The 17,790-nt window shown below is 38.8% G+C and overlaps 1 protein-coding gene across 2 annotated transcripts in view; it reads right to left on the reverse strand.

Annotated features, from left to right (window-relative positions):
* The window catches only part of cblb (Cbl proto-oncogene B, E3 ubiquitin protein ligase), a 73,919-nt gene extending 63,208 nt beyond the window's left edge, over positions 1-10,711 (reverse strand). For both annotated transcript variants that reach the window (XM_039675650.2, XM_039675649.2), the window contains exons 1-3: positions 10,447-10,711; positions 9,648-9,810; positions 8,840-9,090 (exon numbers count right to left, since the gene is read on the reverse strand). In XM_039675650.2, the coding sequence (XP_039531584.2) occupies positions 8,840-9,090; positions 9,648-9,800 (404 nt within the window). In that variant the 5' untranslated portion in view covers positions 9,801-9,810; positions 10,447-10,711. The remainder of the gene's footprint in view (positions 1-8,839; positions 9,091-9,647; positions 9,811-10,446) is intronic.
* Positions 10,712-17,790: the final 7,079 nt, after the last annotated feature.

Consider the following 17,790-nt stretch of genomic DNA (forward strand, 5'->3'; position numbering starts at 1 on the left):
AAAATTTCAATATTTTTGACCCTTGAATTGTCAATTGCATTCGAACAACTTGCGTATCATAAGTATTCGGACCTAAATGTGCTTGTGTTCACAGTAAAAGGATAATAGTGGAAGGGAAACAGAAGAACAGGATGTTGTGAGGCACTTCCTCCTTGTGTTTTCCTCCAGATGACTGAAGAGAGGGATAAATTGTGCAATGCATCAGAATCTGAGCAGGCAAAAATCATAACCGATATCTGCTCTCAATGCAGCTGATTTGCAGCATAAAGATTGTGTTTCACAGAGTGTCTGGTCTTGTAAGAGTGTGTGTGTGTGTGTGTGTGTGCGTTTGCCCTTCCTCTAGAGGTCAAATATCCAAGCGTATTTCTTTTCCGGTTTTCACCCCAGCCTTTCTTGCAACTCACTTCCTTTAAAGTCTAGATAAGTCTTGGTATCTTGAGAATTCCCATCCAGTTAAAATGTGGAGAACAGAGACACAGGATTTATTCCGAACTTCTCGGAAGTGAAGTCTTTGCCAATTAAGAGCAATTCAAAAGCAGCGTACAGTGGTATCTCCCAGATCTGAGGCTCGGAAATCAGTCAGTGACTTCCTCATTAATGAAGCTTTTTCCATCATTAGCCGGGCACCAGATGAACCTCATCATCACACGGCAGAGCAGACGGCATGGTAACCGAGGCATGGTGGGGTGGGGGAGTTCCAATATGTGGCTTGCCATCTGATTGGCGGTAAACTGTTATTTGGCTAATTGCGCTTTTACCCAAACGCAGACCTCCGCTCATTAATCAAACCACCGGGCCAACATTTGACAAGGCAATTTAAGAGAAATAAACACAAACATGGTCACAAAAACACCACAGGAGGACTTAATTGACCCTCCAATGCAGGACAAACATGTTATACAATGGGAAAAAGAGCGGGAAAACATGAAAGAGTGACCAGAGAGCGGGGAGACCCCTAATTGAGGAGAACATCTGGCTCTGTTCCACTGTTATTTGGCTGTTTGAACTTCATTGTGCCTGTGTGTGATGGATGCAGCTGGAGAAGGCTGAGATTGGGGGATGTAGAGGGGCCAGGGGCCCGTTTGGTCTGAGGGCTCTGACATGAGGGGAGGATATATTTTCCTTTCGTTCTATGTGGGAGGGCATTAACTTACTCTGTAAATAACTCCTAACTTCAGTCAAGGGGTGGCATGCCCTGCTGCAGTCCATCATGTACCATGTGCCCAGGTCTGGCAGGCATTGGACATCACAGCAGTCAGTCGTTACATGTTTACTTAAGCAGTAAGGTATGAATTTGTGCTGTTAAAACTAGGGATGCACCAATATAAAAAAATTCTGGGTATTACAATAAACACTTATTTTTTTTTATGTTATGGCCGATAACCCATAAATGGCTAATGTTAAAATTCATGTAGTATTCAGTTAAAATTTTAGTATTCAATATACTTTTTTTGTCTAAAACTATAAATAAAACGCTATCAAATACATCACAATATTGAAATGTACAGGGTGAACAATACATTTTCATATATTTTGAGAAATAGATTTTGCAATGTTGTTATTGCTTTGTTAGTCATTTTAAAAGATTAATAACTAACTTAATAATAAAAGTGATTGCTAGATAACAGCAAAAGTTCAAAAGTTCTAGTCTTTTTCTTTCTGTTTTTAAGAAATTAATAGTTCAGCAAGGGCAAATTAAAATAATCCAAACTGAATGTAAAGATATTCTCAAATACACAAAATATTTCCATTTCAAATAAATGTGATTCTTTCAGACTTTCTATTCATCAAACAATCAAGTTTCATGGTTTCCACAAAATATTAAAAAGCCAACAGTTTTCAACATTGATAATAATGTTTAAAAAAAAATTAAGCATCGAATGATTTCTACACTGTAAAAAAAATTGTTGGTTTAACTTAAAAAAAATGAACCTGGTTGCCTTAAAAATTTACGTTCACTGAAATGGAAAAATTGAGTTAATACAATGAAGGAGAATGATTTAATCATCAGAAACTCAAAATGATATGTTATCTGAACTACATAAATTATTTAAGTTGATTTGACAAAAGAAAAAAATGTTGTGATAACTAATCATGAAAAGATTTATTTTTAAGGATAATTCGACACTGAAGCCTGTAGTAAAGACTCCTGAAAGATCAGCTTTTCCATCACAGGAATAAATTACATTGTAAATATTTTTATAATATTACTTTTTTACTTTATTTTTATTGTTTTTATTTTATTGTGAGCCTTAGTAAACATTTATTCTTTTAAAAACATAAAAATAATCTTACTTCCTAAGCATTTATTCTTTTAAAAACATAAAAAAATAATCTTACTTCCTCAGCCCAAAAAGTTCAAATAAAAAAATAAAAATGTCGACCAATACAGAGACAAAATATTGTGCATTCATAATTAAAATATTTCTTTATCAATAAATTCATTTAAATTGGTAAATGACAAAACAGCATTGACCAATCAGCTTACAGGAATGGAACTGCCTGTTTTACAATGATCTTTAGGATCCAATATCTGCCATTAAAAAAATACACCTCACAGCAAGAGCCTGAAACATAATACAATTATTACTTTTGGATGAGAAAAAACATCTGCTGAATTATGAAATGTCTTTTGGAGCAGAATCTATTGGAGAATGAGCAATTGTCCTCATCAACCTAATCTATAATTAGTTCCTCCATGGGAAGAAACACCAAAAAAATTAACTCCAGTTTGCGGAATAAAAATAACCGAGTTAACATTTTAAGATGCTCTCTGCAGTGTGCCTATTCAAGGTCAAAGCAAACAAAACAGGCCGGTCTCGAAGTTCCCCAACCAAGCAGTTTCAAATCCACAACTCCGTTTCCACCAAGGTCTGCACTTTCACTTCAGCTTTTCATCAGACGGTGTCTTGAGATAAAGCTCCATCTGTGACCTTTTCTGTCAAATCTGCTGCTGCATTAGCAATTACATTCAGTCTATTTCAGCACAGAGTTCGGTCCAAGTATCATCCTGTGATGTTCCTGCTCCCTGAACTGCAAGATGTTGATCCACTTCGGTTTACTCGCAGCAGATGGTAAGGCAAGAGGGCAGTTTCAACAACCAGAGCATTGTGTTGTGTTCTGGAACATCTGCGTGGAGAACATTGTAGCGAGAGTCCTTGTGGTCAAAACACAAATTAAGGATGGTCGGGCGGTAAACATCCTTTGCTTTAAGGAAACATTCCAAACATCAAATCATGGTGCTAACGCCTACACAAGTTTACAGGTGCATGAGAGAGGTGGAAGCTGGGAAGAAAGATCACTTTTTACACATTTTCGGAAAACAGAAACTTCCCCGACTGTTCCATAGCTGTTAAGAGGCTTAAAACCAAACGAGTAAAGAGATTTAAACAGGCGGCTGCCACTTGTGAGCCAGTGCAGTATATTACCTTTCTCAGAAGGGAATTAGCTCACTCGAAGAGCTCTCAGAGCTTAAAAAAACTCTGTACGGTTTCGTTTTTTGACGTGATGGAGACTGGAAGAGGTAGAGTAACACACAATTAAGACTGAGGGTAAATACCCAAGGACTGGGTACTAACATGAATATCCAGCCCGTTCTTATCCCAAGGCGTCATATACTGACGCTTTTAACATTTCGTTTACATCCAACGCACATGGCACCCTTTAGCGTCAATATAAGACGCAGATATATATGGGGCAGAAGGCGCCTCCTGGTGGTCTAACCCTAACCCTACCCCAGAACTAAACCTACCCATAAACGAACAAAGCTCTGTGCGTGTTATATTGACGCTAAAGGGTGCCATGTGCGTTGGATTTAGACGAAATGTCAAAACTCCCTATATGATGCCCTAGGATGAGAACGCGTTGAAATATCAAAATTCGATTACATTTCAATTTTTAAGTTTGCGATTTCAATTATATATATACAGTATATATATATATATCAGTTCCAGTATATGGAGGTAGCCTGGCTAACGTCAGACCTCTTCTCATTGAGATTGAGACGTGGTCTGGGAACCACGTTCATTTTCTCGTATTTCAGGCGTGGTTTACGAATGCCCATAACCGTTTATTGGGTGCAACGAATGTCTATCAAATCAAATGCGCCTGTATCGAGCTCATCGCCAATCGTTTCAATTATACCAGATGACGTATGTAGAGCGACAGAAATTGGAAGAAGACGATGGGTTAGAGAGGTGTACACAATGGCGTGTGTATCTAAGGCTAAATTGAAAGGTTACTTTGCGCCTGCTGCCATGTTTGATCAACAGGTATAAACAAACTGCTGCGGTGTGTCGCATAGACGTCGTCATCGTCTTGCTGTTCCCTCCCTGTTTTGTGATTGGTCCCTGAAAATCTGGTTCATGGTATCCAGACTGCCTTGCACGCTGTGCTCAAGGCTGCATGGGGAAAGGGAAACCCAGGCTATATGGAGGCCTAAACCTGTAGAAATTAGAACTAAATGTGTAGATAAATAATTAAACGTAATAATAGGAAAATAAATCAAGAAATTATCTATTTCGGGGGTGGTGATGGCGCAGTGGATAAGACACATGCCTTTGGTGTGAGAAACCCAGCTTCGAATCCACTGCGAGACATAAATGTGTCCCTGAGCAAGACACTTAACCCCTAGTTGCTCCAGAGGCGTGCAACCTCTGACATATATAGCAATTGTAAGTCGCTTTGGATAAAAGTGTCAGCTAAATGAATAAATGTAAAAAAAACTTTAGAAAAAAAAAACTTTTTTACATTTTTCCTTCATTTATTATTTTCTTTATTTATTTTTAACTTTTTAACTGTTATTTATTTATGCATTATTCATTTATTTTTAATTTACTAATTCCCACATGTATTTATTTGACATATGAATTTATTTTTACTTTTCAGTGTGCACAATGGAAATGTGGTCCTTGTGTAGCTAAAGTGCATCACTGGTTGAGCGCTCACATATAGATGCGTCACAGTGTTCAAAATGACATTTATTGTTTAAATTTCATAATAAAGCTGAGACCGTTTCATGCACTAAAAAAAAAAATCGATTCTTGGAATTTAAAATGCATTATTGGTTCATCAAAATGAAAATCGACTAAAATCGAGAACTCTATACCTTAAACCCTGCCCTAAAACACACAATGTGATTTCACAGTCAGTGTGAATGCAAACCGGTCATGGACGGTCCCCGCTGCCTGTGGCCTGCTTAAAGGCCAAACCTCAAATATCTGTGAGTTTGAGAACACTATATCTGAAGTCTCTATCTCTGTTGACAGCAGTCTCTCACACCTCAAAGCCACAGGAACATTAAAACATCTGCCGATCTTCACATGATGCACGACGGATGAAAAGCAAGCATGTCAAAGAGGCCAAGTCTGAGGCTTCCGTGAAGTTCTGCATCTACGGCATGGCTCCACGCTTCTATCCACAAAGCTATCCATCTCTGTCACAGGAAAAGACACTGAGGAGATTAAAGCACGAGAGATCCAACACTGTATAGTTTAAGAATGCCACCTCAGCCCCAGATACAGCTAAGCTTGCCAACGTCCTCGAGATTCAATACATCCGGCCCATTCATCTCTGTTCCAGACCACCGTTCTGTCCGCCTCTTAATGTCAATACTAATAGATTGTAATGCATTTAGATCTTTCCAGTAAGAGAAACTCTGAACCTCAGCAATCCTCTGATAATTATCAAACAGGGTTGACATTGCTAGAGTACAGCACACAATCTGAGGATGGGTGTCTGTATCGTCGTCAAATATGCCAAGATTTTATAATAGCTAGAAAATTGTGCAGTTAATGAAACAAAGAAAGACCTGGCTCCTTTTATCCTACCGTCCCATCTTTATAGTTCGTTTTTAATTTTTTTTTTTTTTTGTAGCTTACCCACAGCTGTCGCAACAATGTAAACAGAAAAATAGTAACACAGACGTGGTCAACAATAAGAAAAAACAAGGCATATAAATAAATAAATAAATAAAACATTATTTTGGCAGGAAATAAAAGACATTTAATGCTTTAAAACTAAATAAAGTTTTTAAAAGTGTGTAAGAAGTTTTAAAAAAAAGTTTTTCAGTGCATTTTAAGTTGTTTAGGGACCATTTGGTCTTTCACAGTCTGTCTAACGTTGCATGGCAGAGATGATATTTATGGCAGGAGGGTGCTGGGGGAGAAAGACAGAAAAAGCGAGTCCCATTGTTGGTCTCAGGAGCTGCAGTATAATTACTGTAGCACATGCGGGGCCTCCACGAAGATGCCTGGCTGCAGGCCGGGGACCAGCTCTCTAAACTGATGTCTCCCCGCAGCCCCACTGCACTACGAATGAACTCACTTTCCACATGCCTCTTTCTCCAGTTCCCCTCCTCTCTTACTGTCTCTTCTGTCCTTTCTGCACATCTCATTCAGGAGGCTCAATAATAACGAATGCTTCTGCTGGCCAGCTAAGAGGGGCTTTCACTTGCCCTGCCAACATTTTCACTGCTCGTACCACAAAGATTAATTAATGAACCTGAAAACACACATTTTTTTCCTATAGCATATACCTGAACCACGTACACACATTTTTTCCCTTTATCATCAGAATTTTTCCAAAATGTCCAAAGACTTTACATCAATGTTAAAAACAGACAATAAAAAAAATTCGACATCATATCTTATCCCTAAAACCGTATTCTGGACAAATGTGGGCAAAATAGTTTTGATTTATTTTTTAAAAATACTTCACTTGATCTGAGCAGTACAAGACTTGGCTACTTTTCCTAAGTTTCCTGAACACACATATTTTTTTATTTTATTTTTTGACTCAATTCCACAATGTTAAGTGGTTGGAAAAAAAACTCCTTAATCTTGTATTTGGGTCAAAAATGGGCACCCATAGAAATGAATGGGAAAAACTGTAATTTAGAGCATTCTAAAATAAGCCAAAATAAGACACCAGGTCTGTCAAAGTCACTTCATATTTAGGTTTTAGCTCTAAGAACTTATTGGAATGATATTTTAATGTAGTTAAAAAATATTAAAAAATAAAAACATAAAAATAAGCATAATTTACATAGAAAATATGGTACTTTTTGAAGTAAATAAATTACAAAGTACCCCCAAAATTAAAAAAAACACCATAAATGGATAGACAAAACTTTATCGAAGACAGTGTGCCCACATTGTGTGCCCACTTTATCCTCTGTGCCCACATTTGTCCACAAATACAGGATTAAGGGCTATAAAGTGAATACGGTTTGAGGGTTCCATCACGTTACAATAACTGACTGTGATAAGTAGTTGTATAGTGTGATATGTATGTGTAGAACATGTATATTGGTAAATTAATACAAATATTTTGTTTTGCACTAAATTCTAAATTGTTTTAATATTAATATTAATATACCCTAAAATGTATATATACAGTATATTATAATTTATACACATACACATTTACTTTACTTATATTTAGTAGAAAACAATATTAATATGAAATGTTAGAACAATATTAATATGTCCGTTATACCAAATATTTCTAAAACAAATTCTAGCAACAAAACCTCCTCTATGCGAGCCAGCTGCATACTGTATTGTTACTGTGGCAACATATTTAAATTAACAGAACTATTTATGTTCACAGAAAACCAAATGTTTCAGTTTGCAAGCCACAAAACACGTACATGATCATCAAGCACGAGATGAAAAGACTGATAGGACTTATTGACATTTCCATCAACTAGCATTGCGCCATAAAACTTCTTATTGCTGAGCCCTGCACTCCTCTCAATTTCTTTTTCTACAACCTCCAAAAGGAGGCATCACTATCCCTGCTTTGTGTGGGACAGGGAGCCGAAGGCTGAAAGGCAGAGTAGAGGATCTCTCCCTTGAGATTTAAGACAGAGTGACACAGCAGACGTGGAGAGGCTGTCAGCCGATATCCCTGCTCCTGTCCGGAGCGAGTGTCACAGCTTCTGGATACGACAACGTGTCAGGACAGCCTGTCAGTTGGCGTCCGCGGGCTAAAAAACATCCATCAGCCCTAAAATTTTCATTTCAATCATCTCACCCCTGCAGAATCTGGTGAGACTGGGATCGAAAGCATTACTAAAATTAAACTCTTCTGCCAAAACCCGAGCCAGATTTGACAATAAAAAGCACTGGGATATAAACCAACAGCTGAAACACTATTATTTGCTGGCAGTATCACACGCCTTATGATACATTTTCAAACTGTGCAGTATTTACCCAAATAGTCAGTGGCCTAAATGCAGTTTAATTGATGTGAGGCTACGCTCTAAACCAGATGCTGGGAATGTTACGCTTGGCTGTCAGTAAAACAGAACGCTAAGATTTTCCTCTTTAGTCAAGCCCCTTGTTTCATGTCTGAAACACACAGGCTGACCCAGAGCTCTAATGGCCCCCGGGGAGAGTATTCTGCATGTGTCAGCTTATGCCCGAGACACACTTGCTCTGTTAATAATGTCTCTCACTTTGTTCTCGCCCTGTGCGGAGTCTGCTCGGCCCACCAAGGATTTAGATCCAGAGGGGGTCAGGCTCTTTCATTAGGGCTGCTGCTCTTGATTTCCATGATAATTAGCCATGACTCAAGTTGACATGAAACACCAGGGGAAACTCAACTAACAGACCAGTCATGTGACCTGACCTCTCCTATGGCCATCCGGCAGGACGTTCAAAGGGCAGCAGATCAGTGTCAAAAAGAAAGACCATACGAGTTATGAGACTGACAACCATGATAACGCTTGAAGGTGAGTTTGAAAACTGTCTCCTTCTCATTTCACTTCAGAATAGACAAAACACAGATCAGATCATGTGTGACCAGACCATAAGCACAACAAAAAGCATCCTACCTGTCTTGTGACTGTTCTTCGTACATTCTCTCCTTGGCTTCCTTAAAGAGGCGAATTGCTCTTTTGGATTTCTTCATCAGGCTGTCGATGTACACTTTGAAATAGTCGTTCTCGCTTAGCTGAGTTAGTCTCTGGTGCTCCTCGTATTTGCACAGGATCAGCCTAAGGTGCTGGTAAGTGTCCGGTAAAATATCCAGGATGTACGGAGGACTGTTCTTCAGCTGTAGTCTGGGGTTCTGACATAACCTCACCTAAAAACACACACGCCGTCAGTTTAGAAAAAAAAAACGACTCCCCTTCACCGAGAACACATTACACAACAATTTCACTAAGTATGAAAGGTAAGTGGTACAGTATAAATGAGGACTGAAAACCGTCAGGTCTCAGTCCAATGATTAGTACAACAGACTAGTACAGAGAAATTGAGATGCTTGCACTATGTAACAAATCATGATCACCACACTGTATACAGAACTCTATTTATGACACGAATCTTTTATAAAATGTTACATTAATAATGAAAGATGGATGGGAAAGAAATCCCAGAAGTTATAACAACCCAAACTATTGCACCTATAAAATAGCTATAATTAAATACAAAAAAATGGGTGAGTGGATGGATGTTATGCTCTGTAAGTACTGACGATGGATGGATTTCAGTTAGGAACAAACTTCTCGAGCTTGACGCAACTCGGTAAACAGTTTGCTACAATGTATCAAACAAATGCTTCCAAACAAGCGAAAAGTCTCTCAGGAAGCAGAGTTACATCATCGACAGGAAGACTGTAAACACACTCAAGACACTTACTACTTTGTCCATGAGTTTCCATGTCTTCTCTACGGTCCGGCGGTCGGCAGCCGCCTGTTTGGGGGGTCCGACGGCGTCCTGGATGGCATCAATGATGCCTAAAATACGGCCTTTCCTATTGTTAGGTGGGCGTCCGCTGAGAGCAGTTGCCATTTTCTGCACACTGTAACATACAGAAATGTTGAAGGCAACAAAATACATGTGGGCAGATATGTGACAGTATAGCCTGAAAGAACTGTACCCTGAGGTCTGAGGTCTTTTATATCAGACCAGCGATTAGTAGGCTACAAAAGACTAGTACAGAAAAAAAATAAGATGCTTGCACTTTGTAACCCATTTAGTAGCCTACCACTGATTATATTTGTGAACATTAGTTTGTATATTGTATAACGTACCAAATACAAAAACAACTAAAGGCACGTGTAAACGTACCACCGAGATTTGTCTATCTCACATTCATCATGATCACCGTGACCGAACATGTAAACAGAACTCGATTTAAATGATTTAATCACATTATAAAAGTTATAAACTTTTTTGTAAGCATGCAGTAGGCTGTTTAAACAGTGCCCACTTAGTTGGGAATAATTTGGGATGAAACCGTTTAAAATCCACCCTGCAGAAACACAAAATTACTGTGTTACACTTTTTAAAAGAGCATTAAACAAAATGCGATGTAAGAAACACAACTTGGTCTTCAAAGACTATGACAACTAATTAGCCTGAGCATTTATCTTAAATTCACTCTAAATCGCATAATATAAAACATATTTGTATAATATAAAAACTCCAGACTTACTGCGGCAAAAGAAAAACAGTGTAGCAGCCAATACAGGGAATGCCAGAATTCCTGAGTTGAAGCTTTAGGGAGGTCCCCACAACAAATGACAACAAAAGGAACAAAAACACAACGCCAGAGCCAGGAAACTATTACATCTCTGCCCAGACGTTCAAAAACTAGAAGCAGCTCGTCCGTATCCCCACATAAAACACTTAAACGCAGTACAATCCCGCTTTTCTCGCTGTCTGATATGGTCGTGACAGTGCTCGGTTAAAAATCAGTACTGGAACAAGAAGCAGCGAAAGCAATAGGGAGGAGCCGAGTGGGCGGAGCCGATGAAGCAATCGCTCTCAAGTGGCCAATCAGAAAGCGCGAACGTTCCCCGAGGTGAAGGAGTCCTCCAATCGCCAATTGGAGTTGAGACTTTAAGTGCATACTTAATATTTCCGTAAATGAAGAGGCAATGAAATCGTGCAAAGCGTTTTGTAGGTTGTTCCTATTGTGCAAATTATATATTCAGTCATCTTCACTTTCTCCGATGGAAACAAGTCTTATTATGGCAAGCCCCGTTAACATTTATGACGTTTAAAATACATAACTAAAATCTTTGTATGTATGTAACTTATTTAGGCTATTTTTTAATTAGTACTAAATACAATAGTGACTATGTTTTCATTTTAATTACTCATTTGTTACTGGTAATATTACTAGTAATAATTGGAATAAAGGCTAGTAGCCAACTGTAGCCTGTTAAAACTAATAGGCTACTAGCCAGAAGTGAATAGTTGATATTTGGTCCTAAAATAGATCCCTACACGATTAATTTGCGAAAGATTGTTAGTAACAGGATTGTTCAATTGGTAAAGTAACTGGTTGCGAAGTAGTACACTAAAACAAATTGGTAGAATGTAGATAGAAACAACTTTCACTCAAACACTGCTTGTAATAAAAAAAACAACATAAACAGCAAGTAGCCTAACACTGAATTAAATGTGACACTCTGAAGAAGAAAAAATGTATTTTCTTTAACAAATTACAACTTTGAAAAATAAATTTCACAGTGTACTTGCATAATTAATAAAATAGGAAGGTTACTACAAATGTAAAGAATCTATGCCTACAAGTTAGTTCAAACGATAAATGTTAAAATGGCTTTCCACACAAGTCCCGTTGTTTAGGTGCTTTACAACCACGTGGGCCATTGGCGGAACATTTTGTTTTGCTCCTCTAATAAGAAATCTCTTCTACTTATCTGTGTTCTGCTTTATTTCATCTTCATATTTGCAGTCTTAGCATGATATTCACAGTCATGGAAAGCCTGGAAATATAACATTTTCATAACCTAATGGGAATGTTAGAAAAACATTCTAAGAACATATTTTTTTGTCAGCTGGGATTCCACTCATTATTTGTGACCAGATACGGATTTCCTATTCTAGCCTTTAACTCTCTATACAGAAAACTCACTGTGAAACCTAACACAGTTACAAGAATGAGTGATTCTCTACAGAACCGATGTAAAAATGTGAAACTGTGAGGTCAAACCACTACAAAAACTTGGTATAAACACTCAACAAGGAAACAGGAAGTAGCAAAAACAATGACACCTGAAGACACACCAGAACTTGCACACACAACAAAATAGAATGGTTTATTTAACAATTTAACATAATAATCTGATAATGGTGCAGTTTGTCAATCAGTAGCAGAAATTAGAAATTCAAGACATGACTCATTTAACTAAGAACCGAGGCGCTGGACTTTTATGGATCTAGAAAATGCTCAGACATGTTTGGATTAAATGCAGCTATTTATGTGGTTAGTATCCCTTTCACTTTTTTTCAGAAAATCAAAAAAAAAAATCAGTTACTTTCGATGAATGAAAGAAAATTTCATATCCTTCTGGATTGTAGGTAGGCCTACCATATGATGACAAATTAGATTTTTTTTTTTACTTGCCCCCATCTGCAGCGAAGCACCATGGATGATGTTTGTAATGAGAATGGGGGTCCCTGGGGCCACGACCAGGAGGTCACACGATACAGCGCAGCGCTTATTAAAGCACAACGCTCTCAGTTCCACTTCCATGACACAACACACACACACACAGGAAATGTGATCCAATGTCTCCCAGGCATATCTTTCAGCAAAGAAAGGACAGCATATAGAGAGAATGGAGCAATGGAGTTGCACAAGATGCACAATCATATCATTTCAGGGCTGATGATGGTTATTTCTACTTCCTAATGCACTTTATGACTCATTCTTATGCCTCAAATATTTCAGAACGAATCTAAATGTGTGTGTGTGTGTGTGTGTGTGTGTGTGTATATATATATATATATATATATATATATATATATTTCCATATAAATGGGAGAGTGAGTGTGTGTGTGTATAAATGACAATGAAGTAAATATTAAAAACTCACTCAGTAATCTTCTCAGTTTGACATTACAGGATGTAAAACGATTGTTAATTGCTTGAAAGGTCAGCATAACTGATTTCCTCTCAAAAGCATCAGACGGTCAGCATAATATCTTGCTTCTCTGTTAGAATGTGACCCTGCTTTCGATTTCCCTTTTCCTGACCTGTGGAGGTCAAGTATGTGATAAGAGTTTAGAGGGGAGGAGGCAAAAGAGCTCAGAGGGTCAATAACTCCCAACAGTAAGTTAAACCATTAATAAAAACATATAAACGAAAAGTAACAATCAATACCTTATCAGTTCACAAACCGGATCTGTCTCAATTAAATGAATAACGTGCAATGCAACATATGGCAAGCGTGGCTTTGGCACAGTTCGCTGACTGGAGCGATGAAAAATGTCATCTGCGTATTACTGAGTTGTCTCATGAGTCATTATTTCTCTGTTATGACTAAGCACACTTCTGTATTTCAGAGCAATTTGTCTTTCAGGATGTCTGTGGCCTGTTAATTGTGTGTGAAACGTGACTGTATTGTACAATAGGCTTCGCAATAGAGGTGCGGAGCTTCGCAATCAAATGTCAAGATGATCAGGATTGGTATGTCTCAGTGTTTCGATAGCATATTGTGCAGTGATGTCATTGAGTGTGGCAAAATAATCCCTGGATATTTGCTGAGATCACAAAACTATGTTGCCATAAGACTTCTGAAATTCAAATTCAGCAGCTATCCATAAAGGAAGTTGCATGGAGTTAATTCAGTAAGGGAGTTATCATGCGTGCCAGTGTGTGTTCAGTTCAGGAAATGTAAATGGCCTTATTGTACCCACAGTAATGGCCGAGGGGCAATTCGCTTCAGTGCAGCCTGATAGTAAAGAGACTGTGCTAGTCTTATCTGTGCTTACTTAACTTCAGAAACCAATTCAGATTGGTTTTGATGATTGACCAGAGTAACTGGTTTTGATGATTGACCAGAGTAACTGGTTTTGATGATTGACTAGAGTAATCAGCTAGATCTGGCTTTTTTGGTCAAGGCTTCTGCTGCAAGGTCCAGATGGTTTTTGGAACTTGTTAGCTGGCTTCTTAATGGTCTAAGTTGGTCTACCAGCCCAGCTAGGTCCCTACCTAATATTTCAAATCAAAACTGTCAGACCAGCTTGGAATCGGGATTTATCCATCAGGGAAGTCATGTGTCTTGATTCAAAGGCCAAGTGTCCACCAAAGCATTATTAGCCAGCTGAAAACGGCAGACGCTCTGCTGAAGACGCCTAGCTTTGGGTGCTTGAGAGCGTTTTTTGCATTGAGATGTTTCATTGCTATGCTACAGAATATCCGCAGCACAGTTTACTTGTAACTGATTTCGCAGATTCATACTAAAAACGTATTTTTCATCCATTTTGTTCGGTTATCTCTGCTAGTTGATGTTGAAGAATGTTGTGACAGTTGGTATTAGTCCCGCCCCTCCTCCACTCTGATTGGACAGGTGGGTAAAAAGTGACAGTGAACATTTTACAACTCCCGCCGACCATAAAAAACGCTGGGCGCTTCAGCGTGAAAAAAACGCTCAGTGCCTCGTTAGGCCGTGTGTCCACCGAAGCGTTTTTCCACGCGCCTGGCGTATGTTTTCAATGGGAACGCAGCGTTTTTTAAACGGCATGAGCGTACCGAGGCGCTGAGCGTTTTTTTCACGCTGAAGCGCCGAGCGCCCAGCGTTTTTTACTGGTCGCTGGGAGTTGAAAAATGTTCAAATTTGGATAAAACGCAGCCCTCATCACTGTTACTTTTTACCCAGCCGTCCAATCACAGTGGAGGAGGGGCGGGACTAATACCACACTGACCAACTGTCACAACATTCAACTGCTGCGGATATTCTGTATCATAGCAACGAAACGTCTCAACGGAAAAAACGCTGCGCTGCCAAAACGCTCTCAAGCGCCCAAAGCACGGCGTCTTCAGCAGAGCGTCTAGCATTTTCAGCTGGCTAAAAACGCTTTGGTGGACACACGGCCTTACGCTCATGCCATTTAAAAAACACGACGCTCCCATTGAAAAATATTGAAAACATACGCCAGATGCGTGGAAAAACGCTTTGGTGGACACACGGCCAAACAGTCTGGATACTGTCTTCCTTCTGATTCCTAAAGTTGGACATAAAGTTTAGCAATCTGTTCTAGTAATGGTATAGTAAACAAAGACTACGGCACACAAACACAAATATCCGGCCCAGACAGTCCGAGCCCTGCCAGGACAGGAGATTGTTACCCACTATTTTTCTCTGACAATAGAGTTTCCTGAGTCCGCAACCAATAGCTTTGCTAAAATTAACTTTTTTCTATCAACGTTAGACACGCAGATTACATTTTTTTACGTAAGCATCAATAACCTTAGTTTGGTTTGAACTGTAAAAAAGTTCAAACCAAACCATCAATAACCTTAGTTTGGTTTGAACTGTGCCTTTTCTCTGAAATATCTTTCTGTCGTTCTTCTTGGTTGGTGACAGGCTGTGTATCCACAGCGATGCCCATGGCAACGGCGCTATATAAAGATTCATGAAAGGCTGTGGCGCTCAGATAAGACATAGGAGTTCTGTCAGAGAGGAAACAGCTAAAGATGAGAAACAATCCAGTCAACCAGAAAACCACACAACCTCTAATCTGTGCTGCAGCTGGTCTTTGGGCTACTTTGTACCAAACTTGTGCACCCACACACACATAAACAGATATACACATGTATACACAGGACTTGCTCTGTGGCCTCGCAATGAGGTCACATAACTGCACATCTTCGCCATGGTCATAGTCATCTTCATCATCGTGTCCTGTCTACATTTTTGAATCAAGCTCTGATTCATTTGTTCTTAAAGAAACAGTTTACCAGGGATAAATAAACAGGGATGAATGAGGCTTTTAAGTTTCAAAATGGACATACAAAGTATCATCATACATCTTATGCACCTTCTAAATCCATATGAAAACTTTGTGTGAGGGCCAGACTAAAATTCAGATAAAAAAGAGTTATCGTATTAGCCATACAGCCTCTATACTCAAATGCAATAGAGTTACATTCAAATGTCTGTTATTTTTCAGGTAACTTGCTATAAATAAAATTAGGTGCATCCAAAACAACATCATGTCATACATCTGATAAGGAACGAACTTTTACATTTTATATGAATAAAATTCAAACATACTACATCCACCAATTGACCTATGGCTAAGCCACGCCCCCTCCACTCACTCGGACAAACAGTCAACATTCGGGGACAGGCGCTATGGCAGCTGTCACATAGGAGACATTTCACAGAAGGCAATTGGTGATTTTTGGAGACAGAAAGATTATATATCATCTCAAAGTCACCTAAAGGGCCTTAACTATGCATTGGAGGGTTATATTAATAATTGTATTGTTGAGAAGGTCGATGAAAAGCTTCAGCTACAGGCAAAAATGTACAGGTCACAATGTAAACGTGATAAACCGCATATCGTTGCCATCACCGTTTGGTACTACAGTATTTACATGAATCATTCAGCACAACATTGCTAACATTTGTTATCTCGGTTATTTACAGATAGTTAATGAAGCTAAGTGACATGATGTACAACACAGAAGCCAAAGTTAACATTTTCTAATGTTAGTATCTCGGTATCTCGTGTGTCACGTATCTCGGTTGATGTGCCTTGGGAAAGGATAAAAAAAATACACACCGTCGCCCAGACTCTAGGGAACTCAGTGTCGGAGTTAACTTAAATTACACCGTTTGACCATTTAAAACTTAAAATTACAAAAAAAAAAACGAATGAAAACTGACAAACTGCAATCCATTTCAATGGATGTATTGGGTTAGCTGCGCACTGTGATTGCTCATCGCGTTTGAAAGCCATAGGTCAATTGTCATGTGACTTACGATGTCCGGTGTGTTGTTCTTCTAACAATAGGTGTGTTTGACTTAAAGTGGCGCTGCACAGACCGATCAGTGTATGACATTAATGTACCGCGACTTGAGATTTGGGATGGGGCTAAGCGTTTCATTTCAAAAATCTACTTTAAATGTTCTCCTATGGCTTTAGCCTGTAAAATCTTGATTTTAAAAAAAGTGACAGTATCAGACATGGTGACACACTAACCAAACCTCCTTCCCTGCAATCTGACCTCCAGATATTTTTCTCCTGAGGAATCTAAGCTAAGCCTTTGACCATGACAGGAAGTGGCAATGACGTTTTTAGGATGCGTGGGCCGCGGGCCCTTACATCACCCGCGTAATATTTATCCCACTCTTCTCCTGAAATCACAGAGGCACAAGAGCCAGAAGAATGCGAACACTCAGGAAATGGCATCTGCGAGGAGGAGGAGGGCCTGCTGTTGCTCCATCGTCCTTAAAAGGAAGCAGCACTCCATTCCCAAACACAGAGCTCTGGATCCTCTGTTGTGAAATGTGACACCCTCGCAGTCTGCGCACCACAGGACACAACTCCACTTTACTTTACCAATTCCACATTGGACTCTGTGATAAATCTGGAAAGTCTTCAAGAAAAATGACACAAGTTAAAAGACTAAAGTTCAAACTAGTTTAAATTAAGTTGCATGGTAACAAAAAGTATTGCTTTTTTTTAAGAAAGTGGATGTGGCTATAGCTCGATTTCAATAGAATCCAACAGACTTTGTTGCTAAGCTAACTCTAATAAGCATAAAATACCACATGGTACAAACAAATCCTGGGTAAAATAGGCATTTACTATATTCATAATTGACAAAATACCAGTTTTTATGATCTAACAGTTCTGAACAACCTCTAACACCAAGTCTGAGAAATAGCAATGCTTGCTCTGTTTTTGCTAACTTGTTAATTGAAATAAAGCTGAAATAAAAAGTAAATATTAGATGAACAATTTAAACTTAAAATAGAAGCGTTGCATTGGCAACTATCTGAAATAAAATAAG

Source organism: Pimephales promelas, chromosome 23 (genome assembly GCF_988280905.1).
Source record: "Pimephales promelas chromosome 23, fPimPro1.hap1.1, whole genome shotgun sequence".
Lineage (NCBI taxonomy): Eukaryota > Metazoa > Chordata > Actinopteri > Cypriniformes > Leuciscidae > Pimephales > Pimephales promelas.